At 41.4% G+C, this 25394-nt stretch overlaps 1 protein-coding gene across 1 annotated transcript in view; it reads right to left on the bottom strand.

The window, feature by feature from the left end:
- Positions 1 to 241: 241 nt before the first annotated feature.
- The window catches only part of TAF3 (TATA-box binding protein associated factor 3), a 114453-nt gene continuing 89300 nt past the window's right edge, over positions 242 to 25394 (bottom strand). Inside the window, exons 4-7 of the mRNA XM_042052751.1 lie at positions 22265 to 22347; positions 7170 to 7425; positions 3106 to 3212; positions 242 to 2343 (exon numbers count right to left, since the gene is read on the bottom strand). Coding sequence (XP_041908685.1) covers positions 2229 to 2343; positions 3106 to 3212; positions 7170 to 7425; positions 22265 to 22347 — 561 coding nt within the window. The 3' untranslated portion in view covers positions 242 to 2228. The remainder of the gene's footprint in view (positions 2344 to 3105; positions 3213 to 7169; positions 7426 to 22264; positions 22348 to 25394) is intronic.

Here is a 25394-nt window from a genome sequence, read left to right as displayed (position 1 = left end):
TCAGCCACACAAGCCTCCTGAAAATGATGCTTTGGTTTTATTGCCACAAGGGTCATTTATAAAACCATAAAAGCCAGGGTAAGAAACCAACCCAGCAGCAGCAAGGCCAAGCATGCAGAGAAAGAGCTGAACAGCCATCGAAAGGGGCAAGTTCAGCCTTCCCATGGCATCCTGAGTAATTCAGTTGATTAAATGTGAGAAGTTCTGATTCATGGAGAGGAGGAGGAAATGCATAAACAACTTACCAAAAGCTAATTTCTTTATTATTGCAACCAGAAATGACCAAAGACGGCGTATTTCGTATGTCTGCACATTACACATGGAAAAAACCCAAGAATCAGCATTGCAACATCCAACAATTCAAAAGAAAATAAAAAATCAAACCCAAGAACTTTCTTGACTGGTAATTAACAGGGACGGAATATAAACGAGATGGCATTGAACAAAGCAGGTAACAGTGCACTTTTAATAAACCAATTTCATCCATATCTCCACTGATTTGCAATTTAACAGTTCTATCAGCAAAGCCTCATTTCCCTAACTAGACCGGTACTTTTTAAAACATGACTAATTCATTCTCATTAATATCAATTTGGATGCGTTTAAAAAATAACTCTTAATATCTGCACAACAGGCTAAAGGGCCGTATTTCTCCAACACCAGACATTCCCACTGCATTGGTTCAAAATACAAATATCCCCAAATTAACCAATGCAGTCTCAAATTGATTAGAAAGAAAAGGCATACATTTTTTTCAAGATTTATTCTTATTTAGCTCTGAGACCCATTGCACTACAACATCTAACACTGACTTTTATTTCAGTTTCTCTGCACTTTCCCCTCACATTTTCAGCGGGGAATGCGACTGGGATTCACTTTACTGGTCTTTCCAAGTTGATACACAAAGCAGAGGAACACACCTGCATCTCCTCTACCTAAACACGATCCTTTTGGCAAAGTCACTAACCACTTGTTAAAAAAAAAAAAAGAAAAAAAAAAGAGAGAAAAAAGTCCATTCCAGCTACAGATTAACACGCTGTAGCTGCCACCAGAAGTGCAGAGCCCCCCTGGCCTAAGCTCCCAATGCAGAAGGCATTTAAGCACATGTACAACCAAGTGTGGGAACAGGCTCCTTGAAGGCAATAGGATTACTCACTTCTTAAGAAGTTACCACATGTTTAAGTATCTGAATTGAGGCCTAATTACAGTGCTGGCCACCTCCTCGTGCACGCACAGCTGGGGCAGAGCTCACCAATCCCTCGTAGCCATGAGGACAGGCGTTTGTCACACGGGCTTTTAGTAGCTGCTAGGTTTGTATTCACGGGCAAATGACAACAAAAATCCTCAAGGCCTAAAAAATAATTAAAAAAAAATTTACTTTATAAATATCAGGTATTTACACGTGTGAAAATCTTTTAATGGGAAGTGTTTTTACACACCGATGAAATGTACAAGCAATGAAAAGGTACGTTGACAAACACTTAAAAAAAAAAAACCAAACAAACCAAAAATCAAAGTAGAAAATATATTACAGGTCCACCGAAAGAAATTCACACGGAAGAAAACAATTGACACAATAGAAACTTTTTTTTTAAAAAATAGAAGATATATCACAAAAGCTTGAACATGTTTATTTTATGTTAGTACTAAAAATCAAGGAAAAAAGCTTCATATATTCTTGTCACAAAAATATTTACCAGCCACTTTTTATTTCCACATTATGATTATCTGGCTCAGCAAGAGTCGAGGCTGAACTGTATCCAGACTACAGAAATCATTCCAGAAGGTTGTCTCAGTTTACAACTTACTGCAATTTACATTTTCTCCTCCTCTCAGCACCTTACTGCAAAGGTTCAAGAGGGATTAATAACAAACCGAGAAAGAATAGGACAGATATCTGTATTTACAACATTCATCCGTGCTGCTGCCGAGCCACAGGAGCGGGAGCGGTCCCAGGAACCACCGAAGTCTTCACAGCGCTCTGTGCAAATTCCCCTTGGCAAGGGAAAGAAACAGCATCAGAATGTACCCAAATCCAATGCCACGGGCTTGGACGGTTCGTGAAAGCCAACAGCCCCTGACTGAGAGCATCTCCTCGCCCCTGAGCCACTGCAGAGACACAGCCCCGGCAGCCGCAGGGGCACGCGGGCAGGGTGGATCCCTCCCGCAGCAGAGTCGGGGCAGGAGCTGCCGTGGTGACCGCACGACTTCAGTCCTCTGCCAAGTCTTCAATGTGCCCTGTGCTTCCTCTTCTTGTGTTTTTTATCCTTCCTTTTGTTGGCACACTTGGAGCAGAACCATTGCATCTCTTCTGGGGGTGCAGCCGTAAGCCCAACGCAAGGCCTGCGAGGGACAGGAAAATATCACATCATCTCAGTGGAGTAACATGGCTTCTGCTTCTTACCCCTAAAAATGCTACTTGTCAGTGGGAGACAGGATCTGGCCTTCAAATTAATATAGCAATTATCACTATCTTAATGAATATAACTATTGAAACCTAAAAAACAATCGAAACCTAAAAACTCTTGCTTTGAAACAAAAGAGAAATATCAAAAGGATACTCAGATAAAAAGTGTTATTTTAGTAGAAAATATGAGTGCACTTTCAGGTGTAATAGACTAGATTTAAAATAATTTCAAATGTTTCTTTAACACATCTGCAAAAACCCTTATGATTTTATGTAGCTTTTAAAAAAAATGCCTAAAAAGTGATTAATTCCCCCCAACCTTTTCGTAAGAGCTGACATTTATATTACTGTTCATACAATGCTTCATAATTTGAACTGTCTATCTGTATACACTGTGTTCATAATCCTGTAGTTCTCACAAAATTACCAGAATCAGCAATATTTCCCAGCAGTTTCAAAAACAACCGTTATCACCAATGCCCATTAATTAAAAAGTAACTCTCCTTCACAGTTTAAAATCTGCTTTTTCAAATTTCAGAGCAAAGGAGATAAAAATATCTTCCAGATTATTAAATTGGACACAGCAAAGCTATTTAAATATTCCCAACGTCACAAACTATTAGAAAAAAAAAGGTTTTTAATAATATAGCCCCAATCTGCCAGGCACTGGCAGAGGAGGATGGATGAGAGGAACTCACCAGTGATACCAGTCATCGCAGTCGTCACAACCTATCATTGGACTGCCATCATCTGGCTTGTTACAGCCAGGACAGATCCAGATCTGGTTACCCCACTCGTCTCGGATCTGGTGCAAAGGAAAGCAAAGTTAGCTGGTTTTCAGGGCTAAGCAGGCAGGAAAATTGACATTAAAATAAACAACAACAAAAAAAGGTTCCTTCCTTATCTGGCTAAGCCATTCAGCAGCCCCTGTTGTTATGTGTGAATTCTCTGATCATGAGAGCTCAGTGTTACGTCTTAATTGATTTTCCTACACTGCTCATGACAACAAAATCATGTATTTTTCTGCACTGTCCTGTAAACCAGTAAAGCCAGTTACACCACCCGACCTCAGCACGGGCATTCACACACAGAACCAGGGCTTAAGGACACAATTCCTTCTCTGTCTATACTTTTAAAATTCGACCCTGTTAATGGCAAGCAGGAGCCACGGCAGCCTCCTGCATAAGATAACAGTTCTTATGTGCATGTAAAATATACAGTGCCGTGTGTATATATTGCTGCATTACTTATTAGCCAAAGTCTTCAACTCCAACGAGCTGATAAGATCAGGATATAAAAAAAGTTGTTACTGAGTAACTTTCCATTCCCCTTATGACATTTATGCCACAGTACAATTTACTAAAGGGTAAATGAAACAAGAAAGGCAGCTCACTTACAGTACTGGGCAGCTGCTCACCGGGTTCATCATATGCATTTTTTTAATGTTTATATCCTGCTTGACCCACTGTTTGTATTTTTAAATTTCCAGTGGCTCTTGAACAGCTCTTTGCAAAAAACATACACGTAAAATGTCACAGAATCCACCTAAAGGAGTGCAATTAACAATACAAAGTACAAAATGTCTGGGGCATTACCCTGACTCCATCACTCCTTTATGAAGATTTGCACATTATCACTGAATCTCAAAACCAGAAACTGTTTTGTTCCCTGCTTTTGTGCATTTACACATATCTCAGGCAATAACTTTTTGCTATCTGTACAGCTTATAAACATGATATTAAAAAGTAGCAGATGAAAAGCCCCGAACATTCTCAGTAAAAAAAAAAAGCCACTACACGGTGGTCTGTACATCTTAACAGCACTTCGTGAAAAATCAATACGAATGTACCAGAGCTGCAACCAACACATCACTCTTCCCTGATTCCTCTTAAAGCCCTGAATGTTTCCGTGGTTTAAAACTAGAAAATACAAGGCCCAGAAATACTAACCAGGGAACAATCCCCTTCCCAACAGAGATACAGAGTAGGCACCATCATAAAATTAACTCGATTTCCAAGCTGATTGATTGCAATAATCATTCCTATCTACCATCTAATCTCACATCTGCAAAGTCATTTTAAGTTGCTGGAGAAGCATCTGCTGCCCAGGTGAAGTGTCTGGGATCAGAGTGAAGAGGTCCAGAGGCATTTTGGTGGGATGCTGGGGAGGGAGGGGATGCTGTGCCATGGTGCTGCAGAGAATGGGTGCTGGGGGATGTTGGGCTGAGGGCTACAAAACCTGCCTGAACACCTGGCTGCACCTCCATCATTCCCCAGCACGGGCACCCCATTTCTGGTGCTGCCTGGTTTGGGCACTGGCCCTGCCAGGTGTAGGCAGCACTGCCTGGTGTTGCCCCATCGGAAAAGAGACAGCCTAACTTTTCCAAACTTAGTTTTTCAGGTTTTCTTTTTCTCCCCTGCAGAATGCCTGCCTCAGGCTCTCAGGGGCTGGAGAGGGGCAGGGTGGTCTATAATCACAGAAACCTCTGCCTGTTTGTTAAACAAGAACTTGGGCTGCTGAATAAATATATTAAAAATATTGCGTAACTTCTCATTCCTCAATGAACCAAGGGTCGTGGAAGAAGGGATGGAGTGGGATTGCTGACTGCTGTGCTAGTACAAACCACTGAGAGCTAATGAGCAGAGCACATGCACTGAGATGCTATCCAACAGGGAGATGTGTATCCTCTTTTTTTTTAAACTATAAAATCACCCTCCTCTCCTCCCCTGCAGAAGGGAGTTGTGCACCTCTGCCCCACTGGCTCCACTCTTATCTCTAGCACAGCTTTCCCATGTGACCTGAGCAAAATCATGTCATCATTCTGTGTCCTGGATTTCCTTCATACAAGAGGCTAATAGTTATTAATTATTTTCTTCTTCTCCAACCTCTCTCTGAGCATTTTGATTTATAAATGTCTCACATCAGGTGTCTGTCTGCCTGTGCACATAGCTGGGTCCTAATGAAGTAAAGCCTTGGTTTCAACTATAATGTTGTAAACCACCACTTTTCACAAGGGCATGGAGAAATAGGACAAGGGGGCATAGTCTTAAGTTGAAGGTGAGTAGGTTTAGACTACGTACTAGGAAAAAAATACAATAAGGGTGGTGAGACACTGTACAGGTTGTCAAGAGAGGACTTCCCATTCCTGGAAGTGTTCAGGGCCAGGCTGGACAGAGCTTGGAACAACCTGGTTAAGTGGAAGGTATCCCTGCCCATGGCAGGGGATGGAACAAGATGGTCTTTAAGTTTCCTTCCAACCCAAACCATTCTGTGATTCTGTGGTTCTGTGAAAAGCAAAAATAACCTGAAGCCTCCGTATCCTCTGAATTCTCCATTAAGGCGCTAAGAGTGTTACCACTGGAAGTATGTAGGCAAAGTTCTAGGTTTTCCTTCTTAAAACTAACATAATCTCTAAATTATTTCTTTCCTTAATGACAGAAGAAAATGGGCTGTAGTACAGTATTTAGGAAATGTTTCTCTCTTAGATTTGAAACTTTAGGGCACTACTATAGTAATAGAAATAACAGTAATAATAATAATAATAATAATAGTGGTAATAATAATAGTGACCAAATACCAAAATACCAAATACCAAAGGTGAGGCTGTGTGTCCTGCACCTTAAGGATATGCAGAGCCTGTGTGATGTTGTCCAGTGCTGTAACTAACTCGGGAGTGAAAAGTAGCAGCTGTTTAAATAGAGACCAGTAACATGATACAGTGGTTTAAGTCCAGCAGGGAAGCACCTTTCCATTAGAAATGCAGGGTAGATCTATATTAGAAATCAATACTAAAACAGAATCATTAAAAAAAAAAAAAAAAGTCATGCACAAGTTGCAATTCAAGCATGGCAAACTCTGTAATAAAAGTAAATTTTAGGTGTTTTAAATGGTGAAATTTTTAAACTGCAGCTAAGCAAGGTGTCACCAATCAAGCTGGAATTTAGCCAGGACAGGGAGGATAACAACACTGCTACCCTTGTGCTGCTTTTCAAGGATCAGGAATGCTCAGGACTTCATTTCATACAGCATCTAAAGCAGAAATTCTCAGCAGCACAGCAAGCCTTGCCCTACCCAGACATATATCCACATTCTTTTAGGGAATGGAGTTCCTACACCATGTTACACAATAGACTTTTCCAAAAGAATGAAGAATGCTGCCAGACAGAGGCCAAGTTCAGAGCACGTGTCAAACACGCAAATGAAGCGTAGACTAATGAACAATCTACAGACTTCTGAGATGCACAAATGTCTGCAATTTCTGTATGTCGAGGAAACCAGGAAAGAGATTAGTGGACTCTACACATTTCAAATGAGGGCTAAGTCAAGTTCTTGATGTTGTATGAGGGTTTTGTACTTTACCTGACTGACAGCAGAATCTATGGCGAGTTTGACATTTGAGGTTTCAATTCAGCACTTTTGAAAGCACCTATAAAAAAACCTCCACCTCCAAAAATAAGTGCTCTAGCTCAGTTAGCAGAAAACATCATGTGGGATATAGTTGGACTTGTTAGAAGGAACTTAAATTTGGAACTGGGAACTGATGAAAAATTCAGTCCAAGTTGTAGCGTTTTAAATAAGTTATTAACCCCTCAAAACACGTGCGTGGAAACAAGGGTTGGACAAGCAGCAGCTTAAAAGAGAGCAACATCAGGAACTCAGGAACCATCAGTTTGAGATGATGAGTCACCCAGGAGCTCCTCACTTTCAGCGAGGAATGCCCCTGGCACTGTGACAGAGCACAGCAGTGGCATGTGTTACCTACCACGTAAGTACTGACGGTCTCGGTCACCACGCTCCGAACGGGAGCTTTGGAGCCTCCAGCTGCTGACACAGCTGGGGAGGGTGGTGGGATCAGGACTGGTGAGATGGTGGCCTGTGGAAGAGGAGGAGCTGGAGCCGGAGGAGGGGTGACGTGAACGGGAGCTGGCACCGGTGACGGCACAGGCGGAGGTGTCTTGGGCCGCGCTGCGGGAGTGGAAGGTTTGGCCTCTGGAGCTGACACCACTTTGCTGATGACTCTGTAGGACCAACATTGAGAATCGTTAGAGCTGATGGGAGAGAAAGCAACCATCCATCACTGGTTAGAGAGAAAGAAAATACAGAGCAGCTAATTCACATCACCCTGGAGTCACTGAAGAGGCTGTTTCAACAAGGACTGTTGCTAGTGCTGCACCCATCCATTTACAGGATAAAGCACAGAGCCATTACAAAGTGAATGCCAGGACAGTCTGAGCCACTCTGTACCTCGCTGTCGTATAAATATTCTCTGGGGCTTTACTAAACCTTGTTTCGTTAAGTTTTATTGCATTAGCTCAATTTGTGGGAAATATTAGAAAGGAAAGTTAATCAGCTGTGAACAGGACTGATTTTAATCTTCAAACTGAGAGACGATATCGTCCTGTTCAGATCCTACATTAGGGGGTTCTGCAAATATTTGCTAGTTTGGTATTTCTTTCCCCAAATGTTTATGAAATCAGCAGTGGATCTAGTCAGGACAAATAAATGACGCACACTATACACTCAGCAGTTAAAATATTGCTACTTACTCGAGTAGCTGAAGTAGACAGGATGTAGCTCTAGTAAATACACTGTATAGAACAATTGTGCCCAGGAAGGGGGATACATAGAGAACCCAACGTTTATTAATGACTGTTGATACACAATGTTATTGATGTGCATGCAATTTAACAGTCAAGCCAGAAAAAGCCCTTACTACAAGGCTCTAGGTTAGAAACGTAAAGAGAAGGAAAAGGATGTTTTAAAAAACAGAACAAAAAACCCCCCCAAAACAACCACAACCTCAAACAAAACACAGGATAGGTCTATTTGTTCTACCAAATTTTGGTAAATAATTTAACTAATTTATTTACATTTGAATGGTAACTGTGGGAGTGCAATTGATTTGTGACGGGACCGTACGAAGAGGGTGATTTAAGGAAAGGTTAGACGTTCCAGGGAGAAGGATCGCTTAAGAAAGCAAAATATGGAGACATCAGTAGAGAAACCACGACAAATTCAAATTGGATCAAACCCTGAAAACCAGGAATGTCCAGCTCCACTGTCAATGGGAATTTTACATTCAACTTCAGAGGTTATTGCAACTCTTATGATATTCCAAAGGCAGTATCACTACAATTTGAGACACTGTCTGAATTTCAAGTCAATAACCCAAGGATCATTTGAGAAAGGCTTGGAATTATACAGTATGTAATGTCTGGCTGAGATAATGGTGTTTTTTCTCATAAGATATGCCACTTGCACTACAAAATAAGAACTATGGGAAGTTATAGTAAAAACAGACTTAGTAAAAGAGCAATGAGTTTGGCAATCCTGCATCACACCTACAATGAGTGAACAGGAGAAGAAAATCAAAGAGTGCAGTGGAACCTAAAAGGTGATAGATGATTTTTTCATCAGCAATGCTGAAGACATTCACACCATTTATGTCCCAGTGATTGCTTCAGGTACCTAATGTGGGAGCTAAGGCTTTTTAAGTGTCAGTAAGGTGCTAGACTGTGAGTCAAACTGCAGGAGTCCTAATTTACGTTGTCTGTGACTTGCAGAAGGAAGGAAGCCCTACTATCAGACCATCTTGGGACCAACCTATGCATGAAAACCAGCCTCCTTCTCCTGTTAGTAGAGAACATCCAAAACCCCACAGTTATTTTCCACCAAGGAAGTTTTCTCTTTGGCTCACGTTGTGTTTCTGGTTCAGTGAAAGTCTCAGTGTGTGGCTCCTGGGGCTCCTGCCAGACTGACCACCCCAACTCAGATGCCTCGTCTGTGTCTTCCTCCTTCCACTGCTCCCACAAAGAGCCCTGGCTCCCAAAGCTGAATGCCCAAGAGTTTGGTTGGTGCCAGTACTTCCATGGTTTGTAAAATCACCCTCATGACTTGAGAGCCAACTCTCAATAAACAAACTCTTAGCAATAATAAAAGTGAGCATAGGGACAGACAGCAAAATATTGGCACAGCAGAAGTCATTTGGATGGTTTCAAACATCACTGCCCCTTCTTTCCCCACCTCTCTCTCCTACCTCCTGCAAGTAAACAAAGTCCTGCTATGAGTTCTTCAGGGAGTCAACCCTCCCCAAGTCTAGACTAGGAAATGTATTAGCTAATAGGGCTTTAAACACAACTTTGCACACAGGGTAAACAGTTTGAAAGAAGTATTAGCTAATACAATTTGAATAAGACTGACCATGCCCAGCTAACACGCGAAATTAAATCACAGAGTTTCTTGGTCTAAAGCCAGGTTCTCCTCCTGCACAGGGTCTTCGAAGCCACTCTGATAGTAACTGCAGAAGCTGCAAGGAACACCACATGTGAAATCTTCCAAAACTACAAATATTCATTAGTGAGCAACACATGCTCATTGATTGGCTGGCATGCCTGAAGTGTGCAATTAGGACATGTTCAGTATATAGGGCAGCTTGTTTATCTTGATTTTAGAGCTCAGTTATCAGAACAGGAGATCGGCATTTTGGAGCACACTTGGGCCTACCACTCCCTTGGGCTAATGAAGTTCAGAGACTTTAGACTCCAGAGTGGAGAAATGAATGGTTTTGTGCTACACCATTAGAGGTGATGGAGTAATCTCAGCAAGAGTGGTTTAGCCTGTCCTGAAGAAGGGGCTGCACACATGGCAATATGGAGGTGGGGAGAAATCAAAGGGAAATAGCAGTCCCACGACTAATAATTACTGTTACTTCAGACTTGGAGAGAAACCTGATATCAAAACACTATGTAAATGATGGCAAGATTTATGAGCTCTGTTTCATAGACAGGAAAATTGAGGCACAGAGCACACTGCAAGTAGGCGGCTCTCACTGCAGCAGAGCCTCGATCCACCTGGTACCTGAGTCCTGCTGGGATTTAAACTCTTCCTCAGGACATCACCATACATATATTGTTACTTTCTTTCCCAAATGTGTTTTCATGTTTCCAAAATCATCACTTAGTCTGCAAGTACAATACTATATTAAAAAAAACATTCACCTCCTTCTCCACACCAATCCAAGAACTCTAAAACTGAGGCTGAATGAGTATTTTTTGCAGAAATCAAACACAAATGAATATCAACCACCACCAACACAATCAGAGTCCTGAGATGAGAACTGCATTTCTCTGGAGGCTGCTTGCCTCGCAGTGCATCACAAACAGATAAAAGGTCAATTAGAAGTTGTTTTTCAATCAAAACAGTTCCTCCAGAATAAAGGGGTTTGAGAAAACCTTTGGAATAGATGTGGTAATAAGAGCCTCCACAAATTGTCACTACAGGTTACCACTCCCTGTGAAAAAGTCCCAGAATTAATGTAAATACCATGCATTTGGTTGTGTCCAACCTAAATTCACTCTGGATTTCTTTCTACATGCCAGCAGGAGCCATCCTGCTCACAGAACCTCAGTGTATGTATGACTGAAGGCATGTGTTGATTGTTCAGAGAGTGCCCAGTAGTAGCCAAGAAAACATATCTAAACATAATAAAAAGGGAAAAAACCTAAGGGATGTGAAATTTAAAGTGGAAGGACAAAGTCAGAAAAATCCTCAAATAGCATGATTACAAACTAAAAATATTATTTTTCCATGTTGTTTTTTTATGACCCCTTTGCTAAAAGGGCAGAACATAAAGCTTCCTGACAAAGGCATTTTTAAGTTATTTTTCTTCCTCACAATCTGTTCCAGTGCAAACACAACTTCAACCCAATATGAGAACTTACTAAGATCTTCCACTGCCATTCCTGCTCAAGTACATCAAGGCTGCATTGGGCCAAGACAACAGCGTGTCATATCCAAATCTCAGCTGAGAAGTCAGGCCTCATGGAATCATAGAATGGATTGGGCTGGAAAGGACCTTAAAGATCTTCCAGTTCCAACCCCTCTGCCAAGGGCAGGCACACCTTCCTCTAGACCAGGTTGTTCACAGCCCCATCCAACCTGGTCTTGAACACTTCCAGGATGGGAAGTCCATCACCTCTCTGGCCAACCTGTGCCAGTGTCTCATCACCCTTACAGCAAAGAATCAATGCTTATCTACTGGTGTAAAACTGTGCCCAACACTGCACCCAGGGGAAGGAAGAAAAGAAAACTTCAGTGAAGTTTTTCTGTTTCTCAGGAGGGTAGAGTGAATGAAAACCCATTTTAATCATCACTCCAAGGCAATCACTCCATTCACAGTTATAGTTGCAAACCCAAACAGGATGAAAACCGTCAGCTTGCAGGCAAAGTGCAAATTCTACCCAGATTTGAAGTGTCGCAACAGGTCAGTTGGTTTCAAATCAGCTCTAAGTGGCATGAGCTGTAACATGCTACATCTGGAGGAAAATGAAGCTCCAAGGTGTGAAATAGCTTCCTATCTTTGGAAGTAATTTATTTGATTTCATTCTGATCCTTACGGCTGAAAGCCCCATTGACTGCTTCACATAAACACAGGGGAAAGACGTGCACCAAAGGGAAATGGCTTTTCAAAAATAGGATATGGGCCACAGGGTGGAATGATTGCTATGGGCAATGAGCTCCAAAAAAATGCTGTACCAGTACTTCGAAAGGTCTAGTAAAAAAATCACAGTAATCTTTGTTTCTCAGAGGCAGAGCTCCCAAGGAGCTGTTTCTCTGCCCAGAGGAAAAAAGTAACATTTGGAAAGTCCTAATTCTTTTCTGAACCCATGACTCATTTTTAAGCAAGGAGAAGGAGTTAAATGGGTCTTTGTATGTAGGAAAATGACACCAACAACTGCATTGACATACCTGAAACTGGTGCAATTCACTTGGATTATCAATCATCATATTATCTATTAGCTTTGATATTCCCTTATTGATATAAATTCCTTGAAGCTAGAAAGTGATGTAACTATTTTGTTAACTGAAAAATCTCACACCTGGAACTGGGATTGTTGCACCAGAAAAAACCTAGCACTCTAAGACCTATGGGTAAGAGTGTCAAAAACACCTAAGGAAATAAAGAAATTTCCATATGGTTTAGATTCTTCAAATATTAGAGGTGATTGTGAAAATTTTGTTCCAGCTCTGGAGAAGAATCAGTATGATTTAAGCTCTGTAATGTAGGCTAATTCCCATATTACTTTTAGAAAGGGAAATTTATTTGCTGTTTTATGCCTTGCTGAATATTTTGTGCTGTGCAAACAAGTCACATTGCAAACAGAAGCTCCACAAGCACAGGCCGTGACCAACTTGTGAGTTTGTAGAGTGCCAGAATGCACCAAACCTCCAGTGGAGCCCCAAGCAATTTTGCAAGTGAAAAGCCTTCAGCACTTAAACATCACCTGCCATGTGATATTCTTCTGTATCAAGAAAAATGAACTTTGAGCATGTATTCCAAAATAACATCCACTTTTGTGGGTGCCTGCCTCTTCCACGTAAAGTGTGTTGACCTTCACTGGTGCACACGGAGATCAACAGCCCATTCTCCACTTCAACAGAGCTGGGGAAGGGTCCCCACCATCACCCTGTTCCAAAATCTCACTGTCCTGGTGTCACAGCAACCTCTGCTAATTTCCAGCCTACATTCATAGTCAATTAAGTCCCATCTGCTTTTGTGCCAGCATTGCTCTTTAGCTTAAATTGCTTTCTCCCTCCAAAATATTTACTTGTCTGAGGTACTTCTAGCCAGCAATCATAACCTCTCTTCATAAGCCAGACTAAACACACCAAGTTGCTCTCCTCTCCCAACACTGACCCCTAACAGTGCTCCAAGCCCTCCTCTGCACCTGCTCTTCCCCATTCACACAATCCCAGAATGGGTCCAGCTGGGAGGGATCACAGGGGGCTGGTCATCTGGTCCGATCTCCCTGCTCAAGCAGGGCCATGCCAGAGCACAGGATTGAGTCCAGCTGATTTTTGAGTATCTCCAGTGGAGACTCCACACTCCCTCTGGACAATCTGTTCCCATGCTTGGTTCAGTCACTGCACAGGACAGAAGTTCTTCCTCATGTTCAGGTGGAACTTCCTGTGCATCAGTTTCTGCCCGCTGCTTCTTGTCCTATTGCTGGCATTGGTGATGGAAACAGACACCCAAGATCCATGTCAGGAAAACAGCAGGAAAACCCCATCTCCTGCAGGGACTGTCAAATGGACTATACTAACCCAGAGAATCACTTGCTTTATCAAAGACTGATAAAAAACCTACTCATATGGCACAATTCTGTTTTAATTCCTTCACTTCTGAGCCTTTAATTGGATCTTCATCCAAAATTTGCCTTATATTTATGTATAATGCTGTCACCAGGTTCCTTTCTTCCCTTCTTTAGCACCTCTATTTTTAACTACTGTTTATTAAAATGGATTTGAAAAACACTGCATTTTAAAATAACAATAACTGTGTTAAAAATTTCTTGTCACTAAGTTTGCAAATTTACCATCCAGTTCTTCTAGAACTCGGGAAAAAGTGTATTTCAGTGTATAAAGGTCCCAGTATTTTCCTTCCCGATTTATTATGGCAATTTCCACTACAGTCAACGTGCTGCTGTTACCCATCTTGTCCTAGTCCTCAGGGAAGGACTGAATGCACATGTAACCAGAAGGAATGTGTTCTTTCAGGTCTTGGCTCATACCTGTATTATTCTTCATCATCTCCCTGTCTTCATTTTCATGGTCTTTCTTCTCTTCTCTTTTCCTATTTGCTCAATAACCTTTAAAACATTTAATTCACTTGGATTTCACCTCCACAGTCTTCAGCCTTGGACACATTAACTTTCTTTTTTCCTAGAGATATGATGCTGAATCCTGATATTCTTTCAGAAGGAGCTATTAATACAATTCACTGTAGTCATTTTGCTACAAGTGCCCCGTTCCCACTGTCAGAAAACACCATTTTTGAAGCCATTAGGTGTTCAGTCCAGCTGACATTTCCAGCTGACTCCTTTGGTTTATGGACATTTGCACTGTTGAAATTGAGTTACAGGTTTTCTACTGTTTATTTTCCCATTATTTTAAGTGAAACAGAGTTCTGTCCTTGGTCTTCACCCTCTGTATCTGTTACACCCAGAGATTTTCCCCAACAACCATAGACACCTTTCTGTTGATGACTCCTAAATTTCCCTCCCATTTTCTCACCATTCTGACTTCCACCTTTGCATGGTTCACTGCCAGTCTGACAAAACAAAACTGAGCTGCTAGCGTGGCATCTTGGTACCTTTCATCTTTTTTTTTTCTCTCTTATCATCAATAACAAACATCTTCAATGTTAAAACCACCTGGCACCAACTCCTTCTGCTGAGTTCTCAAGAGCAAAACCATAAGCTGGTAAAACATGTTTATGTCAATGAGCTCTTTGCAAACTTTCTCTTCTATGTTCCCTGCAAACTGCCTTTTATTGTCATTTGTTTTGGGAAATGTTATGGGATGCACAATCTGTGTGTTATGCTTGCCCATAAACCAGTCCTATATCCACCCTTTTTGGTGGGAACTGGTATAGAACATGAATTTTACTAACTACCAGAAAGTTGTACCAGCACGGGTTTAGAAGATCTTTAAAGCTGTGATTTTCAGCTTGTCACCAAGCTTGTTTTTGAAAGAGACAAGTAAGACAGTCAGTCCTGGACTTGGAGACTCTGTACAGCTAAAGATCAATTGCTAACAAGACAACTTCATTCAATTCAGGTAGGACCATCTGCTCTTTTGAGGCTATTTCTTTACGGTCTTCTTGTCCACATCCAGCTCCCAGGAACCACCCCACAAATCCTCAGGTCTATGGAGTTTCCTCACTTTTGTTTAAAAACCTCAATAAAAGAGTGAATAAAAAGAAGCACCTCTGTCAAAGACAAGACCAAATCAGTGCCCTTCTCTTGCAGTCATCCTCTATGGAAAGTCTATTTTTGAAACAAATGCCCATCTGCCTTTCTAATCTTTCACACATATTTGATCAGTTTCTGTTGTGCTTCATAAGGGCAGCTGCTCATGGCCATTTACACAAGCAATTCCCTCATGTGTCTAAACCTGCCTGAAGTTGTTTTTTTTTTTTAAATTGTGGTATACAGTATACATTTTTTTTTTTTTAACTCTTGAGCAATAAAGAGCAAAATCAAAGTATCTCACAGTAAGTTGTTTTGTTTTCTAATGACTCAAGCCTTTTTATGGATTCACTTTTGGAGTCATCACCCAATGTGGCCAGCAGCAAAATGAAAATAACTTGCCACCAACTACTACCTACCATAAACAGGATGAATAATTAGTTGGGATGGCTGCAGTAATTTAAAAAAAAAAAAAAAGGAAGAAAAAAGCTAAGGACTACATCTGAAGTTGTAAATTTAATTCACGTTCAAGGAAGAAAAAGCTGTGCTAAATCACCTCTAGAAATATAAACAAAAATTATAATTTACTTGGTTTGGTAAAAGGGATATGGTATTTTTCACTTTTTTTTCATGTAAAAGCTGCAATCCTGCAACAAGGGAGAGGGTGGGGAACCTCCACCAAAGTCAAAAAGCCTTTTGGATGGATACAGGACCACACATGGGGATTTTACTGCAGGATTTGGGCCAATATGTTACACTACAAAAGAACAATTGGGAAAGGAATATGAATCATAGCTGAGACAGTATCTTCATTAAAATACATTCAGAATTTAAAAAGGCACTAAAAATCAGTCCTCCAGCTCTTATAACTTAAAGGACCACAGAACAGAGAAATGTGGGTATGTCAGTAAATACACTCGCAAAGATTGATGAAAGCTGTAAAGATCACTGGAATTCCTTCAGCACACCTTGGAGAGGAGCAAGATCATTTTTCATTACTCTGTCTCCTCACTTAGGTGGTCTATTGATCATATCAAAAATGATTTCACCATTACATGCTCTTTTACAGCAGAAGTTGGATCGGCACCCAGAGCAGCAGTTGTGTCAATGCACAGTTAACACAGCCTTTCCCTGCTAAAATAATTGGGATGCCCATTAGCACAGCAATAAACACAGACTTTTACTGCCCGCACTCTATCGTTTAATTTTCCCAAACAGTGGTTCACCCTTCTCCATTTTTCTCCCTGAAGTATCACTTTTTTCCCCTCCTCTTTAATTCCTCAGTGAGTTCTCCTCTGGAACTTTCCCCTGAATAAGGAAGGTCTCTCAGGGTAACCAACACCGCCCACAGCTGTCCCCCACAATAGCCCCATGCTGCTGCCACTCCGTCTGCCCAAGGCTTTGGTCACGGTGCCTTAACTGCTCCAAACACTGCCCTTATTCATCGAAACGTGCAGGAGGAGGGGCTTCCAGCAGGATTCCTTTACCTGTTTCCCCACCACAAAACAGTGCAATAAATGGAATGGGTCATGAGCTACTTGGCTGGTAATGCAAACCTAAGGCTTGACAAGTCAATAAAAAGCCAATCCTTCCCTCCCCAGCCACACTTAGAGAGCCAAGGCTGGAAGCAAACAATTTGTATATGCCTGTACAGGGAGCTCAACTGACGCCTTTTCCTGGTCTTAAAATCAAGAGTCAAACACGGTTAGAAGGGGAAAAGGGATTTTACCTTGGTATTTATTTTAAGGATCCTTAGGTGCACACGTCCAGGCCATATGCATCGAGATGCACCCCACTGAGTGCGTGTCCTCCCAACATTGGGTGTAACATTATAGGTGTTACTAATTAGCAGATCTATCAAAGATTCCCCAATGAGAGGCTCAACTGAGCCCCCCTCCCCAAGGAGCCTTCCCTTGGATGGTTCTATCTTGGTTTACAGAATGTGTTCTGGAGAGGACCTTGGGGTCTGGGGCACACTGATCCCTAACTACCAAGCTTCTAAGATGTTTAGCCTCTTAGCTTGACAAACAAGTCCAAGAATGTAGGCAAAAACTATTAGGAATACAGAAGTTGTAAAAAGGTATAACAGGGGTATAAAAGAAAAGGCAAAAATCTTCATGGCATCATAACGAGCCCCATTATTCAGCTTTTGTGGGCAAACACTATGAAGACAGTAATGTAAATTATCGAAGTCTGAGTAGTGCTCCACTAAATAGCACCCAAAGTTCAAAAGTCTGTTCACACCCTCTGATTTATCTGTATGAGAACAACCCTATTAAAAACTGAAGCTCCTGAACATACACCAAAGATGATTCTGTAACAATCAGATGCATTCTTGGAAACTGCATAGGGCAGGATTCTAGTTTAACTAGCAGCAAACTCTTGGATATCCAGCTGTTCTTCCACAACTCAAATAGAGCTTGAACAGTTTTAAAAGAACACATATTCATGTTACAGCAGCAACTCTGATCCCCAGTGAGTTTTGGGGAGCACCAACACAGTCCTTGCCTAATTTCTTGTCTTGAGCCAGGTCAATAAGAAGCATATGGATATATTTGTTAAAACCTTCTTCTCTCCTCCCTTGGTGCCATGACCTTTTAAAGTCTGATTGTGCATGTGTGTGTGAAGTTTTCGCAAGAAAGTTCAATCTCTGGAGAGTTTTCAACTCAACTCTTCTGTAAATTAAGCTTGTTGCAGGTAGAAGACCCATCATTAAGACATCTCTTTTTTTGGTGAACACACACTTGATGCACTCTGCATGCTATAGGTGAGATTATATAGTTCTGCAGGATTTCAAAAAGTATGGGTGAAGAACTGCTTTACTGAAATTTTGTGTTGCACTTAAAATAACAAATTCTTGAGCAAATACCACTGAAAAAGGGCAGGGTTAGATTGGATATTGGGAATCAATTCTTCCCTGTTAGTGTGGTAGAAGTTCTTAGATGGATAAACAAGAAACTTGGTGTAATAAACCAGGTTCTCCTGTCCTCTTACTCCCAAAAATATTCTTTTGGGTCACTGATATTACACAGGGAGGTCACATCTATGATCATTTCTCTACCTTGACCCTTGGTTTTGAGATGCCCTGCACAGGATGTCAGCTGGTTGTGCTGGTGGCTTTCGTCCAGGGGATATCATGCAGCTGAATGAGCCTCCACAGGAAAATAACTTGCCCTTGGACTGATAATATCCTACCAAGTAATAAAGAATTGTAGTGGGGCCAATTAAGTATCTGGGTAACAAAACTTTTTTATCTCTTAATCCTTTTAGGATTTTATCTTACAATCCACAGGTTATTTACTATACATTTTTATAGGCACACATGCATACATATCTGAGCATGTGAATGATTTGTTTTTGGAAAGTCACATATCTCCTCACTTAAAAATTACAGAAGACAAGGGGCAATTTCATTAGAGCAGCAGGTCAGGTTTACCATAAACATTGTTAAAATGCCTGCCTTTCCCCTTCTCCTGTCTGCTTTCCAGGTTCCCTGCTGACAGCAGAGTTATGATACGAGTCTGGAGCAAAAGTCTGAAATTTTAAAGGTAAATTTGGAGACCTGATTTCACAAAAAACATATATCCTGCTTCCAGGGCATAGAAACACTGAAACAGCACCCAGTGAGTAGTACTGTGCTTTGTGTTCTGGCATTAGTGTCAGCAGCCATGTGTTTTTTCTTAAAAGTTGTATTTAAATGTAGAATAAGTTTATCAGAAGTATCAAACATTACAGCATGTAATTTTGCTGAAGTTTATGTCAGCTGTAGTAGCAGCTGGAATGTCAACACCTTATCAATAGATATGATTTTAAAAAACTTTTGTGTTTGAAAAATGATAGTGCTTAGGAAAAATAACAAGACAAAAAGAAGCCATGATGTAATTGAATAAAAGTATTAAACTCTACTCATCATTTGCAGTTCATTTAAAATTTAAAAGTCTACACTAGCTGTGTTTTTTGTTTTGCTTGTTTTGTTTTGAAAAAAGATAGTATCTCTAGTTCCTTCCTATACTAACTCAGTTAGCAATCTACCTTGATAATACTGGAATGGAAAAAAAAGAAGTGAAAACCCCTTCCAACATATCATTCAAATCATATCTAAAAAGGTGGTCATAAATATTTTAGAACCCAAGCAAACCAATAAGAGCAAGGTCCATTAAGGATAAGATCTTTTACAACAAATTAAATAAAACAATTTATTGAAGCCTGGACTTGAGATAAACTAGATTTACTAGCTGACCTTTTATTCATTTAAAGAACAAAATTAGCTCTAATTGCATTAGAATGGAATCCAGTAAATTTCTTCTAATGTGGCATCCATGCAAGTACTGCTGTAATTGTTTACAACTAAGATGGAAATGGTTTGATAATAATCTTCTTTCTTCTTGTTTTACTGTGCAGTTAAAACACTTGCAAAAAAACTCCTAAGTAGTACCATCTTTCCAATATTGGTTTGTCCATCCTTCAGCAATAGTACATTTTCATGTCTATTAACCCAATGTTATTGACAGCCATTTCTTTTGAACTGATGTGTGTTGTAAGAACGTTTGCACTCCAGACAAGCCTGAATGCAGGTATTACTTTGAATCTGCGAGGAATGTGTACTTTTTTTCACAAACCCAAGAGAGAAGACTTTCCTGCTGCTGACATCACTGCTTTGTATACTGGTTCAAGCAGAGGAGTCAAGAAGTGAAATTATAAAATCATACAATGATTTGGGTTAGAAGGGACCTTAAAGATCATCCAGTTCTAACCCCCTGCCATGTGCAGGAGCACCTTTTGCTAGACCAGGTTGCTCCAAGCCCCGTCCAACCTGGCCTTGGACACTTCCACGGATGGGGCAGCCACAGCTTCTCTGGGCAACCTGTACCAGGGCCTCAGCACCCTCACAGGGAAGAATTTCTTACTCATATCCAATCTAACTGTGCCCTCTGTCAGTTTGAAGCCATTTCCCCCTGTCCTGTCACTCCATGCCCTTGTAGAAAGCCCCTCTCCAGCTCTCCTGGAGCCCCTTAGGCACTGGAAGGGGCTCTAAGGTCTCTCCAGAGCCTTGACTTCTCCAGGCTGAAGAGCCCCAACTGCTCACTGCACTGCAAAGGCATTTTCCTCACCACCGCTCTGCTACTCAGCCAACTTATGCCGGGGTTGTGCTGATTTTATGGTGTGATGAGAATCTCTATTCCATGCACCATCAATCTGACACTTTTGCTTCAGACACCTGAAAGCCCCGTGGCCTCATGAAGATCTGTACGTGCTTCCATTCAAGATGTTTTATACCAAGTTCCCCCAAACAAATGAACTTCCAATTGAACAGGTACTTGAGTACCTCCAAAAGCCTCCAAACAGCTCTTCCACTAACAGAGAAATTGAAATAACCAATTTCTCCATTAGTTTCCACTCATCAAATTCTCTGAATCCCTAAAAATTTTCCTTGCACCTTTCCACGGAGATTCATGGTATCCTCAAACAATCCCATGCCAGTAAACTCTATAGACAGGCTAATTCAAACACATTTCTATATGATAATTGCCAGATATTCAGAACCTCATTACCAACACAGATGAAACATAAGTTTAACTTCCCCTGACCATAACACATCAAAAAGCTTTTCTTTCTGCCTGTTATGAGGTCCTCAGACGGGGGCCAAGGTGCTGCTAAAGATGCAAAAATGAATCTGGAATAGAAGTGAGTTTCCCAAAAGGCCATGAAACAAGATGTCAGTATCTCAGACCCACTAACGGTGGGCAGGGATGACAATGATGCCCCCACATGATTTGTAGCAAACAGATGGAGTCGGAAGTCCCCTCTCAAAATGTGTGTGGGTATGAGAAAGACTGGAGTGAGATAAGCTTGGAAGCAAAGTCAGCTCTTTGGTGCTAAAATATGGCTTCAGAACTTTAATTGACAAGTTCTGCCTTGAAAATCTGAGTTAATTTACCTCATATAAACACTCTACAGTCCTTGAAAAAGCAGAATTCAAAAGTATCCACGGCTCCTCAAGGAGGAAAATGGACTTGTGGGCTTTCCAGGGACAGCATGTCCAGCCATGCACATTCAAATCATGCTCAGCAGGACAGGCAAGTATTCCGAGAAAGCTGGAACTTTGTACAGCAATATGAGGCACAGAAATTTTAGATCACACTCAAATACTGTGAAAGGCAGAAAGCAAAAATGGTTAATAATTGGGGTGGGGGTGTTCCTTAGACACCAAGGAAAGACTGAAGTCCCCTTAACAGCTTCAAATCACTAAAAGCCATAGTTACCTACTGGGGAGGAGTAGGACAGCAGAGAAAAAGACAATAACAATCAAAATCCCATTTAACTTCTAAAGCAGAAAAATTAGTGATTAGGGGGTTTAATTCATAATGGCTTTATGAAAGAAACAACTGCATTAGCAATATTTAATGTGAGGAATGGACATGAGAGATCTGTGTGGTACTCATGTTTACCATCAGACATGAAAGTGTGCTTTGTGCCATGAAATCAACACGAAAAACCTGATTAAAAGAAACCCTTCACATACAGCACACGACCAGCCTAAGTGATGCATGGTTTCCCCAGCCTCTCCAGCCTTCTGTTTATGCTGGATGATCTCAGGATAGGGATCATCCTACTTATGCTCATCCAGTACAAAGTAACAATTATTTGTACAACAGCACCCAATAATTAGGGAGCTAATGAACCAGCACTTGAAACGCGTTAGGTACACTCATGAATAATCATCAACAGTTATAATAAAACAGATGTGTATAAAGGAATTCCAACTGTTATGTTTTAAAGCATAAAACAACTGTTAGCTGGGGAGCGTTGTGAAACTTAGCTGTAGGTTATACTCAGGAGAGAACCATCCATTACAGAAACCTCACTAAATGTCACTGGAGGCATCATAGCAGTGTAGATGGAGTCTTGTAATCCATGCCCTAGAAAGATATGGAATGGGACACACAGTAGGATGGATGGAAGGTGATGGGTCCCACTTGGAGAACACACTTGGCTGTATAATTTGCTAACTTTGAAGTGCTTTCCACTGAAAAGAAGAGCTCCCACAAGTGCCAGAGGATGGACTGTGGTGAGCATACACCTCACAGATGGATTTATTCATACTTACATCTTGTCTTGGCCTGCACCCACTCTTAAAGTCAGCCGAGGAATAACCGGTGATGGAGCCGGAACAACTGGTTCCACCTTTATCTGTACAGGGGAACACAATCATCAATCAAAGACTGCAAGCAGACTCCCAAAATATATTAATTACATGAAAGCACTGATGCAGTTAACCAGAGTATATCAACTTAATGAGACAAAACTATGACAGACTAATCACTGCTCTCTCACTCTTCATCCCATGGCGTGGACGGTCTCAGTCTGCTGGAGGCCCAGCCATGGCAATTCACAAATACAAACTCTAAGCTAAAAAAACCAACTTGAAATTTTGCTGCATTTGTACCTGCTCATACAATTTGTGAGCATATCTTCCTGATTAAGTATTGTTCTAGAGACACAAAACTTCCCAGCTTGCTTCTAAACAATGACATGAAATGCTTTGACCTTAGTACTCAAACTTGTCAGGCACCCATTGGTGTTTGCACTTTTTTCTGAGATTTAAATTAAATTATTTCCCAGGTTCATCGCATAAATGTACCATGACTCTCTTGAATCAAAAAGAGAGACAAAGGAAGCAAATAAACTCCAAGCTGAATTCACCGACACCAAATACTTTATTAATAAAGTGCTTATCCACACAAGCGTAACAGCCACTGCATTTTACTGCAATTAGGCTGAGGTTTTTAATGACTATTTTTCAAGTGGCCTGGGATTCCAATCTTGGTATCTGGTGGAGTTTAGACCACTTGAATGCGTCCTTGAACTTATGGAACTAGTATGTGCCAAAATTACCAACTCCCATTGAGCTACTGGTTTGCAAAACCTGTACAGAATGACCACAGATGCTACAGCTGACACTGTAATGCTTCTCCAGGCATACATTACTCAACTTACATCCATATATGACAAATGTATATACATTATATATAGTGAGAGATATATATATGAAGAGAGTTGGAGACTGATCTCATTTTGTGCATGTGTGTCATCACACTTAATAAAATAACCACTTGGCTGAATCTGCTCCAGGAACTTAAGAGACAAAACTAATATGCAGACACTAAATGGAAACCTAACCAAATCTCCAGTTTCATAAAGCTTTCACAGAAAAAGGAAGGGCAGACAATCAATGCAAAGCACAGAAAGCAGTGGGGGAGAGAGCAGGCCAGAGTGGGAGGGCTCAGGCGGGGCTTATATTGAGAAAGGTAATAGCAAAATCTCTTGCCACGCATTTTGGCCAAAGAATTGGACCTGCTCTCCAGTTGATGTCTAGGCCAGAGAGAGGAGGAGTGCAGCATGAGAGGTGTTCCTGTTCTGACACAGTGAACTGTGCTTTGCAATACAGCTTTCCATGGATATGGATTAGCTGATTTCACAGGCCTCTCTCTGCTCTTTTGTTTATGCAGCACCATTTTTTTTGTTACATCATTGCCCCAGAATGATGTAAAAGCTTCCTCTGAAGCTTTTAATGCCTGCAACAATTTCACTGTTACCTTCCATAGGTGAGTCTCTCCTCTGTTTTCCCATCATCTTAACCTGTAACATCACCCATGAGACATGGAACTGAACCCTGGGTACTAGAGGCTCAGGAACATGGCTTTGCACAGGCTATCCTGCCTCTTTTCCTGCAGGTTTCTCCTTCTTCTGTAGTGCCTGGTTTGACTACAAAGCACCTTAGGACAGGCACTGCTGCTGTAGCTTTCAGCACACAGCACAGAGAGATGCCCACGTCGTTTATAAAGGTCCTTGGTACTATTCTAAACAACGGCGGTGTGGGCTCATGTGGCAGAAGAAAAGCACATAAACCACTTCTTTATGCTCAAATACCAGTCTGCTGGGAGAGGAAAACAGGGCTACACCACAATCCCAAATCTTATCCTTTGATACAAGAGGAGAGGAAGCATCTTTCTACAATGTGGGTTTGTGTGTAGGGTTTACATGATTAGAGCAGTGAGAAAACTTAGGAGCATTCACAGCTATATCCTGTGGAGCTTGGTCTTCCTCTACACTGGTATCAGGATTTTGATACAGGAGCAAAAGTAGCTTACTTTGGGGGAGCTCTGGCAAGCTCTGCTCTGATGCAAGGATGGCTCCATTTCTCATGAAGCAGTTCCTCAACTACTTTAGTTTCCAGCTCAGCGTATTAAGGCTAGCTGAAACTGGGTCAGCACTGCTCCCTGAGCTGCTCAGTCACTCCTATAGCACGCCCGGTAATCTGTGGCGTACAGGACGGGTGTAACTGCTCCAAGTGTTTGTTTTCCATTTGGTGGAGCTTGCAAGGCAGTGCCCCAGATCTCCTTTTCTGGCTCTGAGGGCAGCACCCAACACCACTGCAGGGCATGGGGCAGGCAAGCCCTGAGACAAAGCTTCTCCTCCTTGATGCCACCACCAAACACTCCCATCACGAAGCCTTCAGCTTCTGTTTTCTGCCATTTGTGCAGTGTTCTATTTGCTGCTCTGTATCTTTCAGCAGCCTGGGGCAAAATTCCAGGAAAAACTTGATAAAAAGCCTCAATCACGCAACAGGACGGGATGTGCACTTAGCTAATAACTACAAGGCTCAAAAATGGGAACATTACAGCTGAGTCACTCTTTTGTTTAACTATAGCAATATTAGGAATCTGGTATTTTCTCCTGGCCATCAGCAGCTGAAACTGCAGCGAGCCCACGAACTCATCTCCCGGGCTGTGCTTACACCTCCGAGGCGGACGCGCCGTGGCAGATTAAACGTCCAAGCTGTAACTCGATCATTTGCTCTTGCAGCACAACTGCTGGCTAAATAAGTCATTGTGTGATCTAAAAGCTAAATTAAGGAAACATGTACTTTTAGGGGTTAAAACGAAAGAGCAGCATTCGGGAGTAATACTGGGAATTGGGGCCAGCAGAAGAGCATTTACAGTGGATTACTAAGCTTCCCAAATCACCAAAGAGGTAAAGTCCAGCAATATAAGACTCCTTTGTAGCTAACTAAAAATACATTGTCAGTGGATTTGTCCAGTTTTATGTATAAGCAATACTTCTTTCACCTGAACTAATACTAGTAGTCATATAAGCCCCTTATTGCCATGTGCTGCATTTTTTTTGCTAATCTTCAAGGATTTAGCTTCTTTGCCACATACCTCAGGGCACCAACT

Source organism: Corvus kubaryi, unplaced genomic scaffold (assembly GCF_017639235.1).
Source record: "Corvus kubaryi isolate FWS band 111438036 unplaced genomic scaffold, C.kubaryi_AGA036_p1.0 135, whole genome shotgun sequence".
Classification (NCBI taxonomy): domain Eukaryota; kingdom Metazoa; phylum Chordata; class Aves; order Passeriformes; family Corvidae; genus Corvus; species Corvus kubaryi.
This window is presented reverse-complemented; position numbering and strand designations above follow the sequence as displayed.